This window comes from Musca autumnalis, unplaced genomic scaffold (assembly GCF_047663935.1).
Source record: "Musca autumnalis isolate F117 unplaced genomic scaffold, ASM4766393v1 scaffold_5, whole genome shotgun sequence".
In the NCBI taxonomy this organism is placed as follows: domain Eukaryota; kingdom Metazoa; phylum Arthropoda; class Insecta; order Diptera; family Muscidae; genus Musca; species Musca autumnalis.
In genome coordinates, this window is record NW_027412088.1 from 61442056 (window position 1) to 61458868 (window position 16813).

Below are 16813 nucleotides of genomic sequence, written 5' to 3' on the forward strand. Positions count from 1 at the left end.
TGCATGCTTTATAAAATATGTTATATGAAAAATGTGTTTAAGGTTTTTTGGATCAAATGTAAGAACTTTACTTTTTTGGGACAATCAAATATATATATTCCAAAACTTCCATAATTTTAAGGTGTTAATCACATATTTCACATGCTGTCACAATAGGCTTTAACTTTTCAAATCGGTGTACTTTCATAATTAACTCTAAATAAATAATTCAGTTGGAAAACTGCAATGGAATCCAATCACAACCATTTATTATTAATTATAAACATTTCTCCACAAAGTAAATAATAATTTGCCGTGATTATTACCAGCAGCAAGCAGTACAACAGGGTCGATAATACAATTTAAATTAAGCCTCGTCCGTCATATTAAATAAATATTAACATTTCATAATAATGACGGCTACGACAACCCACGAACTACCCAACCAAAATTTCAATACGCAATTCCATTTGAATTGATTTAATTTTATTTATTTAATAAAAAATAAAACCAAAATAATGAAGGTTACAATCCGATAAGCACGTATGTATGCGTGTATGGTGAGAAGGGTAGGTTAGAAACACGTGCCCACAAACTTGGCAGTTTAAGTTATCAAAGATTTGGAAATACATACTCGTATGTATTTATGTATGTTAATATGTAATATAAAATTGTGGAAAGAAATTCTATATATAAAAAATAATAATAATTTTAATGACATGTTTAAAACAACCAATGTGGTTTATTTATTGCAGTTATTTTTGTTGTTGTTAAGGCTGCTGTTGTTGTTATTGCTGTTTGGTCCCAAATGCTCCAAAAGGTTACGTTTAGCCAACAATTGTATACGCTGTTCAATAAGACCGAGAGGTTTCTTGGGAACCAAATGACAAGTCGATTGCCTGAAATGAAAAAAAAGAAATAAATAAGAAATCGAAATCAAAATCAGAAATCTTTGAAGTATTGAGATTTCCTAATAAAAGGATGTGTATGGCGGAAAGCAAGAAAACAGAATTATGTTAAGATGAAACATATCTAATTAACTGTGTTTGTATTAATATACCAATAGACAAGTAAAAAAGGTATCAGCTTTGCCGACAAAGCAAACCCAGAAATGGTTGTTTCTCCAAAAAACACTGCAAAATCTGTGCAAGTCTAAAATTGTCCGCGAAAATTTCTCAATCAAAGTTGGACCAAATCGAGGACTCCCTTAAGAGCCATAGTTGATGACCGTCAAAACAAGTTAGAAAGTATCAGTCCGTTGGTCTGACGGAGATATACCTCTAAGCCTCTCTCAGGTTTTTGGAGTATAGCGTTTTCCGATTTCGCTTTCCACTTGTTCGCTCCATCGAGCCCTTGGCCTGCCAGCTCTGCGTGTACCCCCATGTTATTATTATTATTTTTATTTTTTTTTTTTTTGACACGGCCTATCCAACGCTATCCTTGTATATCGATACATTAAAATATACAGATTGGCTCGTAGATAATAGTTATATGTAATATGTGCCTTTTCAGACAAAAGAAAGAACTAATTAAAAATATTGGTAGTTTCTTTGTAAAAAAATCAAATGAGTTTTCTTTAGTGTTTACAACTAGGGATAACTCCTTAAAGGCGTTCTACTTCATAATGGCAATGCTTTTCCATTTGTTCCAATTGTTGATGGAACCGACATAAAAGAGAATTATATCAGTATGGAGAAAATTTTAATGTTAATAAATTACGTTTTTCAAAATAGTCAGGCTTAATCCGATAGTTGAGTTTAGGTAGTGCCAAAGAAATTCTCGATCAGAGTGTTTGCACACGTATCTATTTGTCGTGAGAACAGTGATAATCACAAACATCAAGGTAAACGTATCTACTTTTCTGAAGAAATGTTATTTTATATGCTTTTTAATGTTATTTTTTTCATATGTTCCATTTATGTACAATAAGTCAACTTAATTATTGCAAAACAGAAATGATTACAAAATTTTAAATAAAACATAATTTTATTGGTTTAAATAAATATCATTATCAATATTTCTGTTAACAGTTTAATTCTTACCCAGCAAAATGTTCGATGCCAAAGATGCTATTCAAGAATGGGTGCAAGTGAAATGGAATGTCATTTTTTAGCATCTTCACTCATTCTTTTTACATTTACAGATCCTAAGCATGTCATATTCACTAACTCGGTGGAATGGCATATATACCAATTCTTTGGCATCTTAATTAATTAATTCCCAAGAATAGCATTTTCACTAATCTTTGGCATGTCATTTTCACCAACCCTTTGTCATGAATTTTTCAAGTCTTGTTCGGAAAATGCTGTATTGAAATATGATTTTCATGGCTTTTTTATTTATTCAAAGCAATTTATGAAATAACTATAATTTAATTATAATTGCAGTGTGTTGTTGTAACACTAGTTTATATGTTCATTTTTCTGCTTAATGAATGTGGCTACACATTGAAGTTTGTTAGTAGATTTGATGCTGAGCATATCTTTTGTGTCATGAAATCTTCCTCTGTAGAAATTTAGACGGCAGTACCATCCCGAGCGTATTGAGCCAAAAATACTCTGCTTTGTCCTGACAGCTGACGCTCCTCAGCTGAGATAAATGGTCGATATTCTCCGAGGACCGCATGCAGACTATAGATAGTTGTTTATTGAATCTGCGACTGCATTCATGTGAATACTTCTTAAACCTGCTTGATAGGCTTGTTGATCCTGGTTCTGCTCCCATCGACCATGACATTCAACTCTATTGTTCTCAACTCTGCCGCCCAGGTGGTGAACAAAGTGGCCGTAGATTTATTGGCTGATATTTGTATATTCCTCACGTGGAAAAGGGATCAGACAAAAATGAGTTCAGCCATTCACAAATTTCATCAGGGAAGGCACCTGACACCAAGATCGTACAATCATCCTCTAACTCTAACTGCAAATTACTATTTCGTGAATTTTATTTTACGAACATTTTGGAAATGTAGGGATCTACAAATCGACTTGTAGAGCAGGGCTCTCTAGAGCAGACAAGGAAAATTTTATAATTTACGAACATTTTGGAAATGTAGGGATCTACAAATCGACTTGTAGAGCAGGGCTCTCTAGAGCAGACAAGGAAAATTTTATAATACCAACGATTGCAGTGCGATTCTATTTTTTGCTCAATGATTGGGACTTCCTAGCGTAATAAATCTTACATAGCTTTAATAAATCTTGTATAAGTAAAAGAAAAAATATATACATACATACACGTACATATATAAATAAAAACACAAAATTCATCTCTATTGGGTCGTTGGAATGGGTTCAAATGCTGATGGAAAGATCGGATCTATCACGACTTCCTTTGAATGAGTTCAAATGCTGATGAAAAGATCAAATCTTTCACGACTTCATTTGAAACAATGCAAAAGATCCAATGAAATCATGGCCTCTCATGGAACCACTTTCATAAAATTTTGCTGGGTACACATGTTTATTAGTAAAATAAAATAAAATAAAAAGTAGCTAAATTTCACTAAAATTTTTCTTAAAATTAAAAAAAAGGAGAACAACTCATTATCTGTACTGTCAACTAAAGAATTGCAAAATTCGCAACTTTTCAGTCTTTCATGGTATTTGTCGAAAAATTGGTTTTAATATTTAGTATGCCCACATTGGGCATCAATAACAACTTGTTAGCATCTCTGAATTTAAAAAAGTAAGTTTCGTAATATCATATTCCAATGGTATTTCTGCCGTTATTCTTTAATGTACTTTATTTACTCCCTCCTGTTAGTGGGTGACCTATTCCCGATTTTTATCTTCAGGTGTACCCATGTATTGTCGATGCGGTTAATATCTACACTTTGGACTGGGATGTCAATGGCCAAATTTCTTGACCCAGTTGGCTAAATCATTTTTTAAAATATCCACATAAACCTCCTTTGTCATCGTTTCCTGCACAATCTAGATGTTACCAACGTCACTGCTTGGTATACAACCCCATAAAATAACACTGTGCAGCAGATTAATTGAAGTGTGTGTAACATTACGGTATATTCAGATAAAAGAATGCTACATTTGGTCTATTCCAATTATAATAATGGTAAATCCGCCAGAGAAATCAGTAAAATCACCTCTCATAAGCTGAGAACTGTATAAAACATCAGGATGACGTTATATTTTCTGATGAGACTATAATTATATTGTACTATCACGATGGGCCTCAAAAAGTATTGCAAAACCCCCTTAGAGCCATGGAAAACAACAATTTAATACATACTGTAAAGTTCGCAAAACTGTCAATTACACTGTGACACAAAATGGAACTCAAAGTCTGGGGGTGGAAAATTTCTTTTGGAAAAAATGCTTGGTTTTCTTTGAAGAATTTCATGCAAATATTTATGAAATATAACCTGCAAAGCTAGAATACCGAAACTTCGGGAAGTGTTGCAGTACATAATGGTTTTTTACACATATATTTTTGAAAAAATTGTAGGATGTTTTCAAAGCATTTTTTGGTATTTAAGGACAAATTTGATGTCCTTGTTATCTTTGAATACAATAAATGAAAATTATTATATAAAGCCAAAATTCTCCTCCTTCATATGACACTAACACCAGCATCGTGCGAAGAGTACAAGCATTTAAAATATTTTTTTTTTTTAAAAAATGTTGTCTTTTGATATTTGAATGTCCTTTAAAAGGTCAGCAGGATGAGACAACGAAAAGTCTTAAGTGTTATTTTACTCAATTTTGCCTGCAGCGTCAGACGTATATAGTCCAGTTCAAGTGTGACGAGATTTTTTTGTAATACAGTGCGCCACTTTTAGGTGTTGTTGTGACGCCTATCTCAATCCAACGTACTTCCTGTATTGCAGTAATATCGGCCTTTCCTTTCCGCCAATGCGTAAACTGAGCCTTCTCTATAAAGAGTGCGAACATTCCAGGTGCACATTCGCACATCACGGTACTTATAATTGCGGCCTGGAGCGTGTTTACAATTTATAATGGACAGACGGACGGACGGACAGACACACATCTCAAAATCGCTTTATCTCGTCGAGATATGAAGATTGGTATACCACATTGGGGGTCTTTGACGAATATTTCGCTGTGTTACATGAATTTTTACCAAAACAAACTTAAAATACCCTTTGGTATAGGGTATAACAATAAGTACACCAAATAATGACCTTTGATCCTGAATATCTTCATATGGGGATCGATGGGGACTTTTAAGAAGTTACCTCTAATGGCAAACCCTAGCCTTCGACCAAAATTCAGCTTTGTGTGAATTTTTGTTATTTCCCCCTTTACCCGCATGTCTATTTTATGTTGAGTATGTTGAATAAGTTGAATAAGTCGGGTGCCACCGTGGTGCAATGGTATGTACGCCCGCCTTGCACGGAGAAGGTCGGGGGCCAAGCAACATCAAACATTTTTCAACGGTGGCAAAATACCCCTCAGTAATGTTGGCGACATTTCCTGAGTATTTCAGCCTTGAAAAACTTCTCTATAAGTGGTGTCTTAAGACACGCCGTTCGGACTCGGCGATAAACAGTAGGTCCCATATCATTGAGCTAAATATGAATCGGGGTGCACTCATTGATATGAGAAAAGTCCCCCTTGTCCCTTATGGGATGTTGTGGAACAATGTTTTAATGTGTTGAATAAGTCACACGGAAGGCTATCTCCTTGTATGAAACCTCTTTTGGTACTAAACTCTTCAGAGAGATTCTTTCCTATTTTAGCTGAGGACAGGGTATCAGTTAAAATTATCTTTCAAAGCCGATTGAGCTTTACGGGGATATAAAATTAAGACATGGCTTGGAATACCTTTGAGCGTAGTGGACTGTCGAAGGCTGACAAAAGGGTGGTAGATGTCGTTCTACATCTCTTGGATCTTCTACAGGATTTTCCACAGGTTAAATATTTGGTCAATGGTGGACTTGCCATGTCTAAAGTCGCATTGGTATGGTCCAAATAGTTGGTTCACCATAGGCTTTAGTCGTTCGCACAATATCCCTGACACTATATTGTAGGCAAAAGGGAAAAGAATTATGCCCCTAAAGCTAGAACATACAGTCTTATCAACTTTCTTGTGGACGGGATACAGTATACACAGGCTCCAATCGTCGGTTACGCATTCCTCTTGCCGGATGGTGCTAACTAGCCGATGCATACACCTTGTCAGCGTGTCGCCTCCGGTTTTGAACAACTCGGCTTGTAAGCCATCGGCTCCTGGTGCCTTATAATTCTTTGGCCGGTTTATTGCTGACTTTACCTCCTCTTGGCTGGGCGATATACATTCAATAGCATCTTCTGGGGTTGGATCTGTGGTATCTTCGTCGTCTTCGCTATTATTAGATACCAATAGTTTGGAAAATATTATTTGCGTATCCTGAGCATACTATCTGCATTAGTAACTCAATTTTCTTGCTGGGCTCTAAAGGAAGATGTGCCGGTACCTTTCGGACTTCATTCTGGCTCCTGTTCATGTCGATTTTTTTACTCTCCTGCTTTCCGATTTCCTTTTTGCCTGTGGAAAGGACGCTTCTCCTCTCTCCGTTTCTCCCGATACCTCTCTCATGTGTTACGCGCTGCTACTGATTGTAGAGTTGCCCTACACGCAGAAAAATTTATGTTAGAAATATGTTTGGATCCAAACATATATATGTTTGGGACCGGTTGCAAACAAATATATGTTTGGATCCAAACATAATATGTTTGGGTCCAAACAAATATATGTTTGCAACATTTTGTAACATATCTCAATTTGATATGTTTGGGTAAAACATATTTTTTATGTTAGAACATTTTTTTCATGGGTGGAGAGAGGATGTTTGTCAACGAGAGTAATAACAGTGCTCTCGCGGTGTATGGTGTAATAGGAGACGCAGGTGCGACGACGAGAGGTTGAAACCCTGTTTTTTCATTAGCTGTGTGTATACGGCCAACCGCTTGTCTTTCGTTCTTTGTTGTTGCTGTTTTTTTTTTTTTCATATACAATACTTTTTCTGCAAATCAAAGGCGAATGAAATAGTTCAGTTTTTTTATGGTGACATTTTATATAAAAACAAAATGGTTGTGCATATAGGATATAGTGAAGACCAACTGCCGGAATTCGCACTTATTTTGCATATTTCTAATCAACCACAACCAATTCTTTGCCTGCAGGGAATATTAAATCATGGATTTGATAACCATTTTTATGCATTTCGAGTAGAACTCGATGATTTTTTTTTACACTTCCAGTGGATTCATTGTACACAAGAACCACATCATACTTATGTTTAAATTCTGAAAACAAGTTATTTATAAATTGGCTTTAATACATATGAATATACTATGTATATGTTATTATACTTTTTACTATTATATTATAATATATACTTTTTGAATTGAATTTCTTTATTTTAAATAAAATGTGTATATTAACAATTGTTTTTAAAATTATTTTTCATGAATCATAGAATTATATCTGCCGTAAGTATGCAAATGTATCCAAACATAAATATGTTTGCACCCAAACATAAATTTGTTTGCGCCCAAACATACATTTGTTTGCACCCAAACATAAATATGTTTGCACCTAAACATAAATTTGTTTGCACCCAAACATAAATATGTTTGCACCCAAACATAAATTTGTTTGCACCCAAACATAAATATGTTTGCACCCAAACATAAATTTGTTTGCGCCCAAACATACATTTGTTTGCACCCAAACATAAATATGTTTGCACCCAAACATAAATTTGTTTGCACCCAAACATAAATATGTTTGCACCCAAACATAAATTTGTTTGCACCCAAACATAAATTTGTTTGCACCCAAACATAAATATGTTTGCACCAAAACATAAATTTGTTTGCGCCCAAACATAAATTTGTTTGTATTTATACTAATTATACTCTCAGTATTTATGCTAACGAGGGTATACACACTTTTATATAGGCAAAATGTGCCTAATCGAAATAATGGTTTTAGACCCCAAGTATTTTTGGACGAAATCCGTTTCAGAGTTGATTTAGCCATGCCCGTTTATCTGTCTGTCCGTCTGCCTGCCCGTCTGTCTGGCTGGTTGGAGCGAACTATAACTCTCGAACGGATTAACCGGTTCGGCCCACAATTTGCCTTTCGTAATGCCTTGTGTAAACTTAGTTTAAGTTCCAAGATGGGTCATATCGATCCACTACATCGGGTACCTCCCCCACAAAAGTTCGAAAATGTTCGGAAAAATTGTGCGCGCGATAACTCTTGAAGGGAGTAACCGATTTGGTCCATACTTTGCATATCGTGAAACTTCTTCCAGACATACATGATGTTTCAACATGGATTCTATCGGTCCATTTCTGCGTGCACCTCTTACACAAAATTTCGGAAAAGTTACTTTTAGGTCCTGCTCTCGAATCGCTTTGATTTTATTGTAACTACTTGTATTTCCTGCCCTTATTACGACGAAACAAGTTTTATCAGGGGCAAGCCCATACTTCATGAGAATATAGCCCAATAGTTGTAAAAATCCCCTAAGGTAGTACGTGTAGTGGTTGGAGCGCACGATAACTCTCGAATGGATCTGCCCTTTCGGTGCAAAATTTGGTCATCCCATACTTTGCACATCGAAATATTTCTACGAGACATAGATCCGGTTCAAATATGGACACTATATGCCATCTCCTTGCAGTCTCGAATCGCTTTGATCTTTGTTGAAACAACTTGTATTCGCTTCCCCCATTACGACGTTAAAAGTATTTTCCTGGGGTAAGTCCGTACTTTCTGAGAAAATAGCCCGAAAGCTGAAAACCCCCCTTGTGGCCATGTGTTGTGGCTCTCCTTAGGGTACCTCCCCCACAAAAGTTCAACATTTTTGTTTAAGTGCAGTTTAGGATCTGTTCGAAGATCATTTGAAAAAGTATACCGATGCTACTCCTTGTGGCCGTTTTAAAGCGATATTATGTTTTTCGTGGGCGAGTCCATGCTTCCCGACATAGTGGTCCAAAAGCTCTACATTATGACCAACTGAAATGATTGGTGGGTACAAAATGTATCGAAAGGAATTGCTTCCAAAACAAAATCCACTTCCAAAATGGACTATGTCGGTCCATTCATTCAAGTACATCCACCGCAACACCTGTTAGCCTCAAACCAAATATATATTTTTTGTCGGCAAGTTCATACTTCCAAAAAGGGCCACAAAATCTTCGTAGCCGGTATTAGATTCGACATTGTCAATAGCTAAAACTTTCAATTCACACAGGCTGAGGGCATATCTCTGTCGGTAGAGCCGACTGATACTTTTTTTACTTGTTCTGGGGAAGGGTTACTAACCCAACGCCCAAGCCCAAATTTTTATCGCTCTTATGGGTAAATGCGCGACACATGTTAGCTCACTGCCTTTAAGGGGTGTTAAAGGCAGTTTCCCAGGCGACACCACGGGAAGAGCAGTGTACACTTGAGATGAAAGAGGGACCAAAATAAATCCTGTTAAAGCCAGTCGGGACCGTTGTTCCCTTCGAGAGTTATCGTTCACACCACTTTACAGAAAAAAACTGAATTTTTGTGGGGAGGTACCTGAAAGGGTTTACCGATATAGCCCATCTTAGATCTAAGGTAAGTCTCGACAAAATATTACGAATGCTGAATTTTGGAACGATTCAGTTGATCCTTTCGAGAGTTATCGTACGCACCAGCCAGCCAACTAGCCAGACAGACGGACAGACATGGACGGACTCCAAATTTTCCGAAACAGATTTCCTAACCAATTCGAATATTCCCATTTTCGCCAAAGTTGATTTTAAAACCAATTCAACTCTTTTGAATTACTTTTTACTATTCACGAGAATCTTGTTTCCTTGCAACTACCTTTCTACATTTAATTTCAAAAAGACATGAATACAGAACGTTATTTTTATTTACAACATCTAAGCCATCTGTATTCCATCCTCCAACCCAGTTTAACATCTTTAATGTAATATTTATCTGATGTAATTAAAAGGCAATAACAGGGGCAATACTTACTTGTAAATAATTTTCTCACGATCTGCCCAAGGCCAAAACTTATCCAACTACAAAGAAGAAAAAAAAAACAATGAAAAATATTTCATTACAAAGGAAATTAATTCCTTGCACATTCAAGGAGGATATTTACCTTTGGTTGTTTTGTTAAAGTATCCTCAATATTTTCAGTTGAATTTGAGGCATTACTTGATGAGTCAGCTTTATGCTTTTCATTAACAGCCGTGGTGTTATCCTCATCACTGCTAGCACAAGAATCACTACTGTGATTGTCTGAGTGAGGACTAGAGTCTTTGGAGCTGTTATTCGATATTTGCAATTTTTTCGATTTATTCGATAAACACCATGTAAATGTTGTTGTAAGAAAATCATCTTCATCGTCAACTTCAGTATCATCATCGTCGTCTGATGTATTGATTTTAAGGTCATTACCTGAAAGGTGGTGTTAAGAAATATCTTAAGTGTAACTCTTCACAGGTATTAAAACGCCTTATATCCTTACCATCATCGTCATCACTTTCCTTGTCAATGCCTTCGCACTCCCCTCCACCATCTTTTATTGAGTAATTATTTTCCGAAGCATAATCAGATTCTGGTGTTATTTCCTTTGATTTCCTTCGATGTCTAGCAGCAATATGTTTCTTTAAACGTTGATATGCATCCTTGGCATTAAAGTCATCTTCTGAGGACTTGTGTTTCTCCACACTGTCTTCTTCGCTATTCTCACCATCACTCAACTCATAATCGTAGGCATCCTCATCATATGATAATTTACGCTTTTGTAAGTGTTGTTGGTAAATTTCATTGGCCGTGCAGTTGGGATTCGGTGGCATTCCAGTGAGATTTAACATTTCAAATGTCTGTGACACCGTCGCCAGTGTTGAGGAGAGTATTTTAGGTATTTCAGCAATTTCCGACAATTTTCTTTGCATTGCCCTCAAACGTGCCTCTATAGAGGCACCTAAAATAAAGTTGGTTTTAGTTAATTAAACAAATGTTGTCCTTTTTGAACAAACAAAAAAATGAAGAGAGGATACCAAATATTTTATACCGTAATCTAAGCTCCACTTTAATAAATAAAATGGGATTAAGCCTGACTATTTGGAAAAACAAAATAGAAGTCGTCATCCCAAATAAAAAACGCCAACCCTCCTAAAAATACAAATAATAAAATAAAAAATATTGCATATTAAGTATTAAATACAAAATATAAAATATTGAATATTAAATATAAAATATCAAATATAAATTATAAAATATAAAATATAATTTTTTAAAAAAATATAAAATACAAAATATAAAATATATAATCTTGAATATTAAATATAAAATAAAAATATTAAATATACAATCTAAAATATAAATTATAAAATACAAAATATAAAATATGAAATACATAATATATAATATAACATATAAATTATAAAATATAAAATTTAAAATATAAAGTATAAATTAAAAAATATAAAGTATAAAATATGAAATATAAAATATAAATTTACTTACTTACTTACTTAGCTGGCCCATTACAGAACATTTGTTCTATAGGCCGAACTAAGAAGAGATCTCTATTCCTCTCTATTTGTTGCTTCGCACTCTGGAATACCGCGCCTTTTCATGTCATCATCCACTTGTTTGCGCCATCTATTCTTTGGCCTACCAATTCTGCCTGCACCGCCAAGCGGTCCGTATTTATACGCCTTTTTAGCGGGTTCATCATCGCTCATTCTTATGATATGGCCTAGCCAACGCAATCGCTGCATCTCGATACGTTTAACAATATTCATGTCATAGCAGATACAGCTTGTGGTTCATGCGACGTCGATATTCACCGTCAACGCAGATTGGTCCGTAGATCTTTCGAAGAATTTTTCTCTCAAACACACCAAGCACTGCCATGTCTGCTTGCGCTAGTACCCAGGCTTCGGAGCTATACATCAGCACGGGTAGTATCAGTGTTTTGTAGAGCGTTATTTTTGTTTGACGAGATGTGGCTTTGTTTTTAAACTGCTTACTTAAACCAAAGTAGCATCTGTTGGCCAATACAATTCTTCTTTTTATTTCACAACTGATGTCGTTTGTTGTGTTTACGGAGGTGCCGAGGTAGACGAAGTCTTTTACTACCTCAATGTTATAGGAACCAACTTCCACAGTCGGTCCGAGCTCAATGGACGCATTGCGCGTCAACACCATCAACTTGGTCTTCCCACCGTTTACCGCCAGACCCACTTTAGCAGATTCTCCTTCGACCTTTATAAAGGTATCAGTTACTTCTTTTACTGATCGGCCCATGATGTCTATATCATCAGCATAAGCAAGTAACATGTGACTATTGGTGTAGATTGTGCCACTTCTTTTGACGTTTGCCTCTCGTATAACCTTTTCTAGCAGGATGTTGAAGAGGTCACACGAAAGGCTGTCGCCTTGTGTGAAACCTCTTTTGGTACCAAACTCTTCGGAGAAGTTCTTTCCTATTTTAACTGAGGACCTCGTGTCAGTTAAAGTCATTTTACAAAGCCGGATGAGCTTTGCGGGGATACCAAATTCAGACATGGCTTGAAATACCTTTGAACTCAGCGGGCTGTCGAAGGCTGCTTTATAATCGACAAAAAGGTGGTAGGTGTCGATCTGCATCTCTTGGGACTTCTCCAGGATTTGCCGCAGGGTAAATATCTGGTCAATGGTGGACTTGCCAGGTCTAAAGCCGCATTGGTATGGTCCAATTATTTCATTGACCATAGGCTTTAGTCGTTCGCACAATATCCCTGACACGATCTTGTAGGCAATAGGGAGTAGACTTATGCCCCTATAGTTAGAGCATACAGTCTTATCTCACTTCATGTGGACGGGGCATAGGATACTCAGGTTCCAATCGTCGGGTACTCGTTCTTCCTGCCAGATGGTCCTAACTAGCTGATGAATACACCTTATCAGCGTGTCGCCTCCGGTTTTGAACAGCTCGGCTGGTAAGCCATCGGCCCGTGCTGCCTTATTATTCTTCAGCCGATTTATTGCTGTCTTTACCTCATCTTGGCTGGGCGGTATACATTCAATACCATCTTCTGGGATTGAGACTGTGGTATCTTCGTCGTCTTCGCTGCTATTGGATACCAACAGTTTTGAAAAATGTTCTTTCCATATCCTGAGTACACTATCTGTATCAGTTACCAAATTACCTTGCTGGTCTCTACAGGAGGATGTGCCTGTACCAAAGCCATCAGTTTGATGCTTGACTCTTTGGTAGAATTTTCGGACTTCATTCTGGTTCCTGTACATCTCGATATTTTCACACTCCCGCTTTTCCATCTCTCTCTTTTTCCTGCGGAAAAGACGTTTCTCCTCTCTCCTTTTCTCCCTGTATTTCTCTCGTGCGCTACGCGTTGCTACGGATTGTAAAGTAGTCCTATATGCCGCATTTTTCTCTTCGGTGGCAGCACGACACTCCTGATCATACCATGGCTTCCTTGGTGGAGGTCTCTGGTATCCAAGTATGGATTTTGCGGCTGTTTGCATGGAGTGGGCAATGCTTTGACATTGCGCTGATATGTTATCGGGATGAGGAGTGCTTTGATTAAGCAATTGGGCTAGTTGAGTGGAATATGCTGTGGCTATCTGTTGTGATTGCAGCTTACCCATGTCTAACTTTCGTGTTGTGTCTGTTCGTACTTTGTTTGCTACGTTTAAGCGGGTGCGTACCTTTGCTGCAACAAGGTAGTGGTCCGAATCAATGTTTGCGCCTCGGAACGAACGTACATCCAACACGCTCGATGAATGTCTTCCATCTATCACAACATGCTCAATTTGGTTTCTTGTTTTCTGATCTGGAGACAGCCAGGTGCCCTTATGAATATCGAGATGATTAAATCTGGTACTGCTAACTACCATGTTTTTTGCGGCTGCAAAGTCTATCAGTCTCATACCATTGTCAGATGTTTCACTGTGGAGGCTGAATTTCCCGACTGTTGGGCCAAAGATATTCTCCTTTCCAATTTTGGCATTAAAATCGCCTAGAATGATTTTAATGTCATGGGCAGGGCAACTGTCGTATGTTTCTTCTAAGCGCTCGTAAAATATATCTTTGGTCTGTTCGTCCTTTTCTTCAGTGGGAGCATGAGCGCAAATAAAGCTGATGTTGAAGAATTTAGCTTTTATTCGAATTGCAGCAAGTCTTTCATTCACTGGGGTGAAGCTGGATACCAGATGTTTTAGTCTCCGACAAACTACGAATCCACAACCAAACTCATGCTTTACGTCATGGCAGCTATAATACAGTGCGTCACCGTTAGGTGTTGTTGTGACGCTTTTCCCAATCCATCGTATTTCCTGTATGGCAATAATATCGGTCTTGTACTTTTCAAGTACGTCTGCCAATGCGAAGACTGCACCTTCTCTATAAAGAGTGCGAACATTCCAGGTGCAGATTCGCAGATCATGGTCCTTAAAACGTTTGCGGGGTTCGTCAACTTTAGAGGGGTTTGTTTTTCTTTTCTTTCGTTTTTTCATAGTAGGCTGTTTTTTCTAGGGGGGGGGGGGGGGGTTACTAGCCCGACGCCCAAACCCAAGTTTTTAACGTTCTTATGGGTGTTAAAGGCAGTTCCCCAGGTGACACCACGGGGAGATCAGTGTCCACTTGGGATGAAAGAGGGACCAAGATAAATCCTGGGCTTTGCCATGTTAAAACCGGTCAGGACCGTTGCTTGGTATCTTCCATCCCCTACGTCACCCAAAATATAAATTTAGAAATATAAAATATGAGATATAAAATATAATATAAAATATATAATAAAAATATCAAATAAAAAATATAAAATATGAAACATAAAATATAATATGTAAAACATTACATATGAAATATAAAAAATAAAATATACAATGTATGGAAATAAAATAAAATAATAATATAAATAAAATAAATGAAATATAAAATATAAAAAATAAAATATAAAAAATAGAATATAAAATATAAAAACTAAAATATAAAATAAAAAATATAAAATATAAAAACTAAAATATAAAAAATAAAATATAAAAAATAAAATAAAAACAAGTAAGCAAAGGCTATAGTCGGACGGGGCCGACCATGTGATACCCTACACCACAACCTGTAGGAATTAGCTATGTGCAACCGCCTTGCACGCTGAATGTCCGGGTTCAATACCCATCAAATTGTCTACGGTGCCAAAATACCCCTTAGTAATGTTGGCGATATTTCCTGAGTATTTCAGCCATGAAAAACGTCTCTACAAATGGCACCTTAGGACACGCCGTTCGGACTCGGCGATAAAAACTAGCTCACATATCAATAACTTAATATGAATCCATTGATATAAGAGAAGCATCCCTTGTCCTTACTGGGACGTTTGTGGAAAATATACATATAACATGTATACATTTCTACAAAATATTCGAAAATTGGAAAATTCACATTGATTAGAACTTCATGTTCAATTACACACCAAAGAAGATAGTATAAGTCAGCTGCGCTAACGGTGATATAGACTCAGCCTCTGCCGTATAAAAATATATTTATTTAGTAACACGAGTTTGCTTCAAAATACGTGGAATCTGCAGGTATCGTACACTTCTGAGTTTTGGAAAAGTTTGAGAATTATTATTTCTCAGATTTGTAATTTTAGTTGGAGTCGGCAGGGGTTTTTGGAACTTCCAGACTATTATCTCAGGAAGTATGACTTATCCCGCAAAAGGGACCAGAATAGGGACCGGGAAATAATCAAATAGATCCGATACGGGTACTCAAACTGCACTTTTCCCAATTTTTGCGTGGGAGGTACTTGACGGACGGACCGTTATAGTCCATATTCCAACCTGATACATGAGTAGATAAAATAATACGATGGGTAAAGTTTCGACCAATCAGAAAACCCCCTTGAGAGTTATCTTGTGGATTTGCGGCGCAAGTACAATCCGCTGAAAAAAATTCAAAACGATTCGAGAGGACTCTTAAATTTCTCTTTTCCGAATTTTGTGTGGGAGGTACCCTAAGGTGTGCAGCGATCTAGTCTTATCCGATCTATATATGGAAGGAATAATAATATATGGAAAGTGTGGAGCAAATCGATTGCTCATTTCGCCAGCTATCGTTCACACAACTTTTCGAAAACAATTTTGAAAATTTTTGGGGGAGGTGTGGACCTACATTCGAACTTAAACATAGCTTGGACAATGTTTTACAAAGTATAAATTTGGTTCTAATCGGTAGATCCGTTCGAGAGTTATCGTGCGCACCAGCCAGCTAGACATTAAGAGAGACAGATGAACGGACAGGGCTAAATGGACTCCAAATTGTCTGAAACGAGTTTCGTCCAAACATACTTGGGGTCTAAAAACTTTTCGATGAGACACATCTTTGGTCGTATTTTCATTGTATCCCCTTTACCCTAAATCCTGATGTATAAAATAGTTGGCGAAGCGATCCCATGCTGCAATATTTGTATAAAACATCCAATTTGACAACTGAACTGAAAATTTCTCTGTCATGATAGCGACAATTTGTAGCATGGGAGGAAATTGTGGTTCTCTACACAAAACCCATTATATATTAGGCAGTAGGCCCCTTATCTAGCAGACACATTATTGCAATTTGCATCAGGCGAAAGGTCAGTAGTTATTATTTCATATGTAGGCTACTTTGCCGGTAAATGCCCTCCAGGAATTAAAATATGGACCAAAAATAAAATTTGTATATTTTTCATACAAAAGTAATGGCCTAAGTCAACCGCTAAATAATATCAGATAATCATACAAAATTATAGGCATTTTTTTCAACCTAAAATCGTACTTCGTGCAAAATTTCGTGTCTATTGAGCTATAATTGCAACCTCTA

General features: G+C 36.8%; 1 protein-coding gene across 1 annotated transcript in view; it reads right to left on the reverse strand.

The window, feature by feature from the left end:
• Positions 1 to 665: 665 nt before the first annotated feature.
• LOC141386641 (uncharacterized) overlaps positions 666 to 16813 on the reverse strand; it is a 47465-nt gene continuing 31317 nt past the window's right edge. Inside the window, exons 6-9 of the mRNA XM_073955557.1 lie at positions 10472 to 10930; positions 10103 to 10401; positions 9973 to 10019; positions 666 to 878 (exon numbers count right to left, since the gene is read on the reverse strand). Of these exons, the coding sequence (XP_073811658.1) occupies positions 722 to 878; positions 9973 to 10019; positions 10103 to 10401; positions 10472 to 10930 (962 nt within the window). The 3' untranslated portion in view covers positions 666 to 721. The remainder of the gene's footprint in view (positions 879 to 9972; positions 10020 to 10102; positions 10402 to 10471; positions 10931 to 16813) is intronic.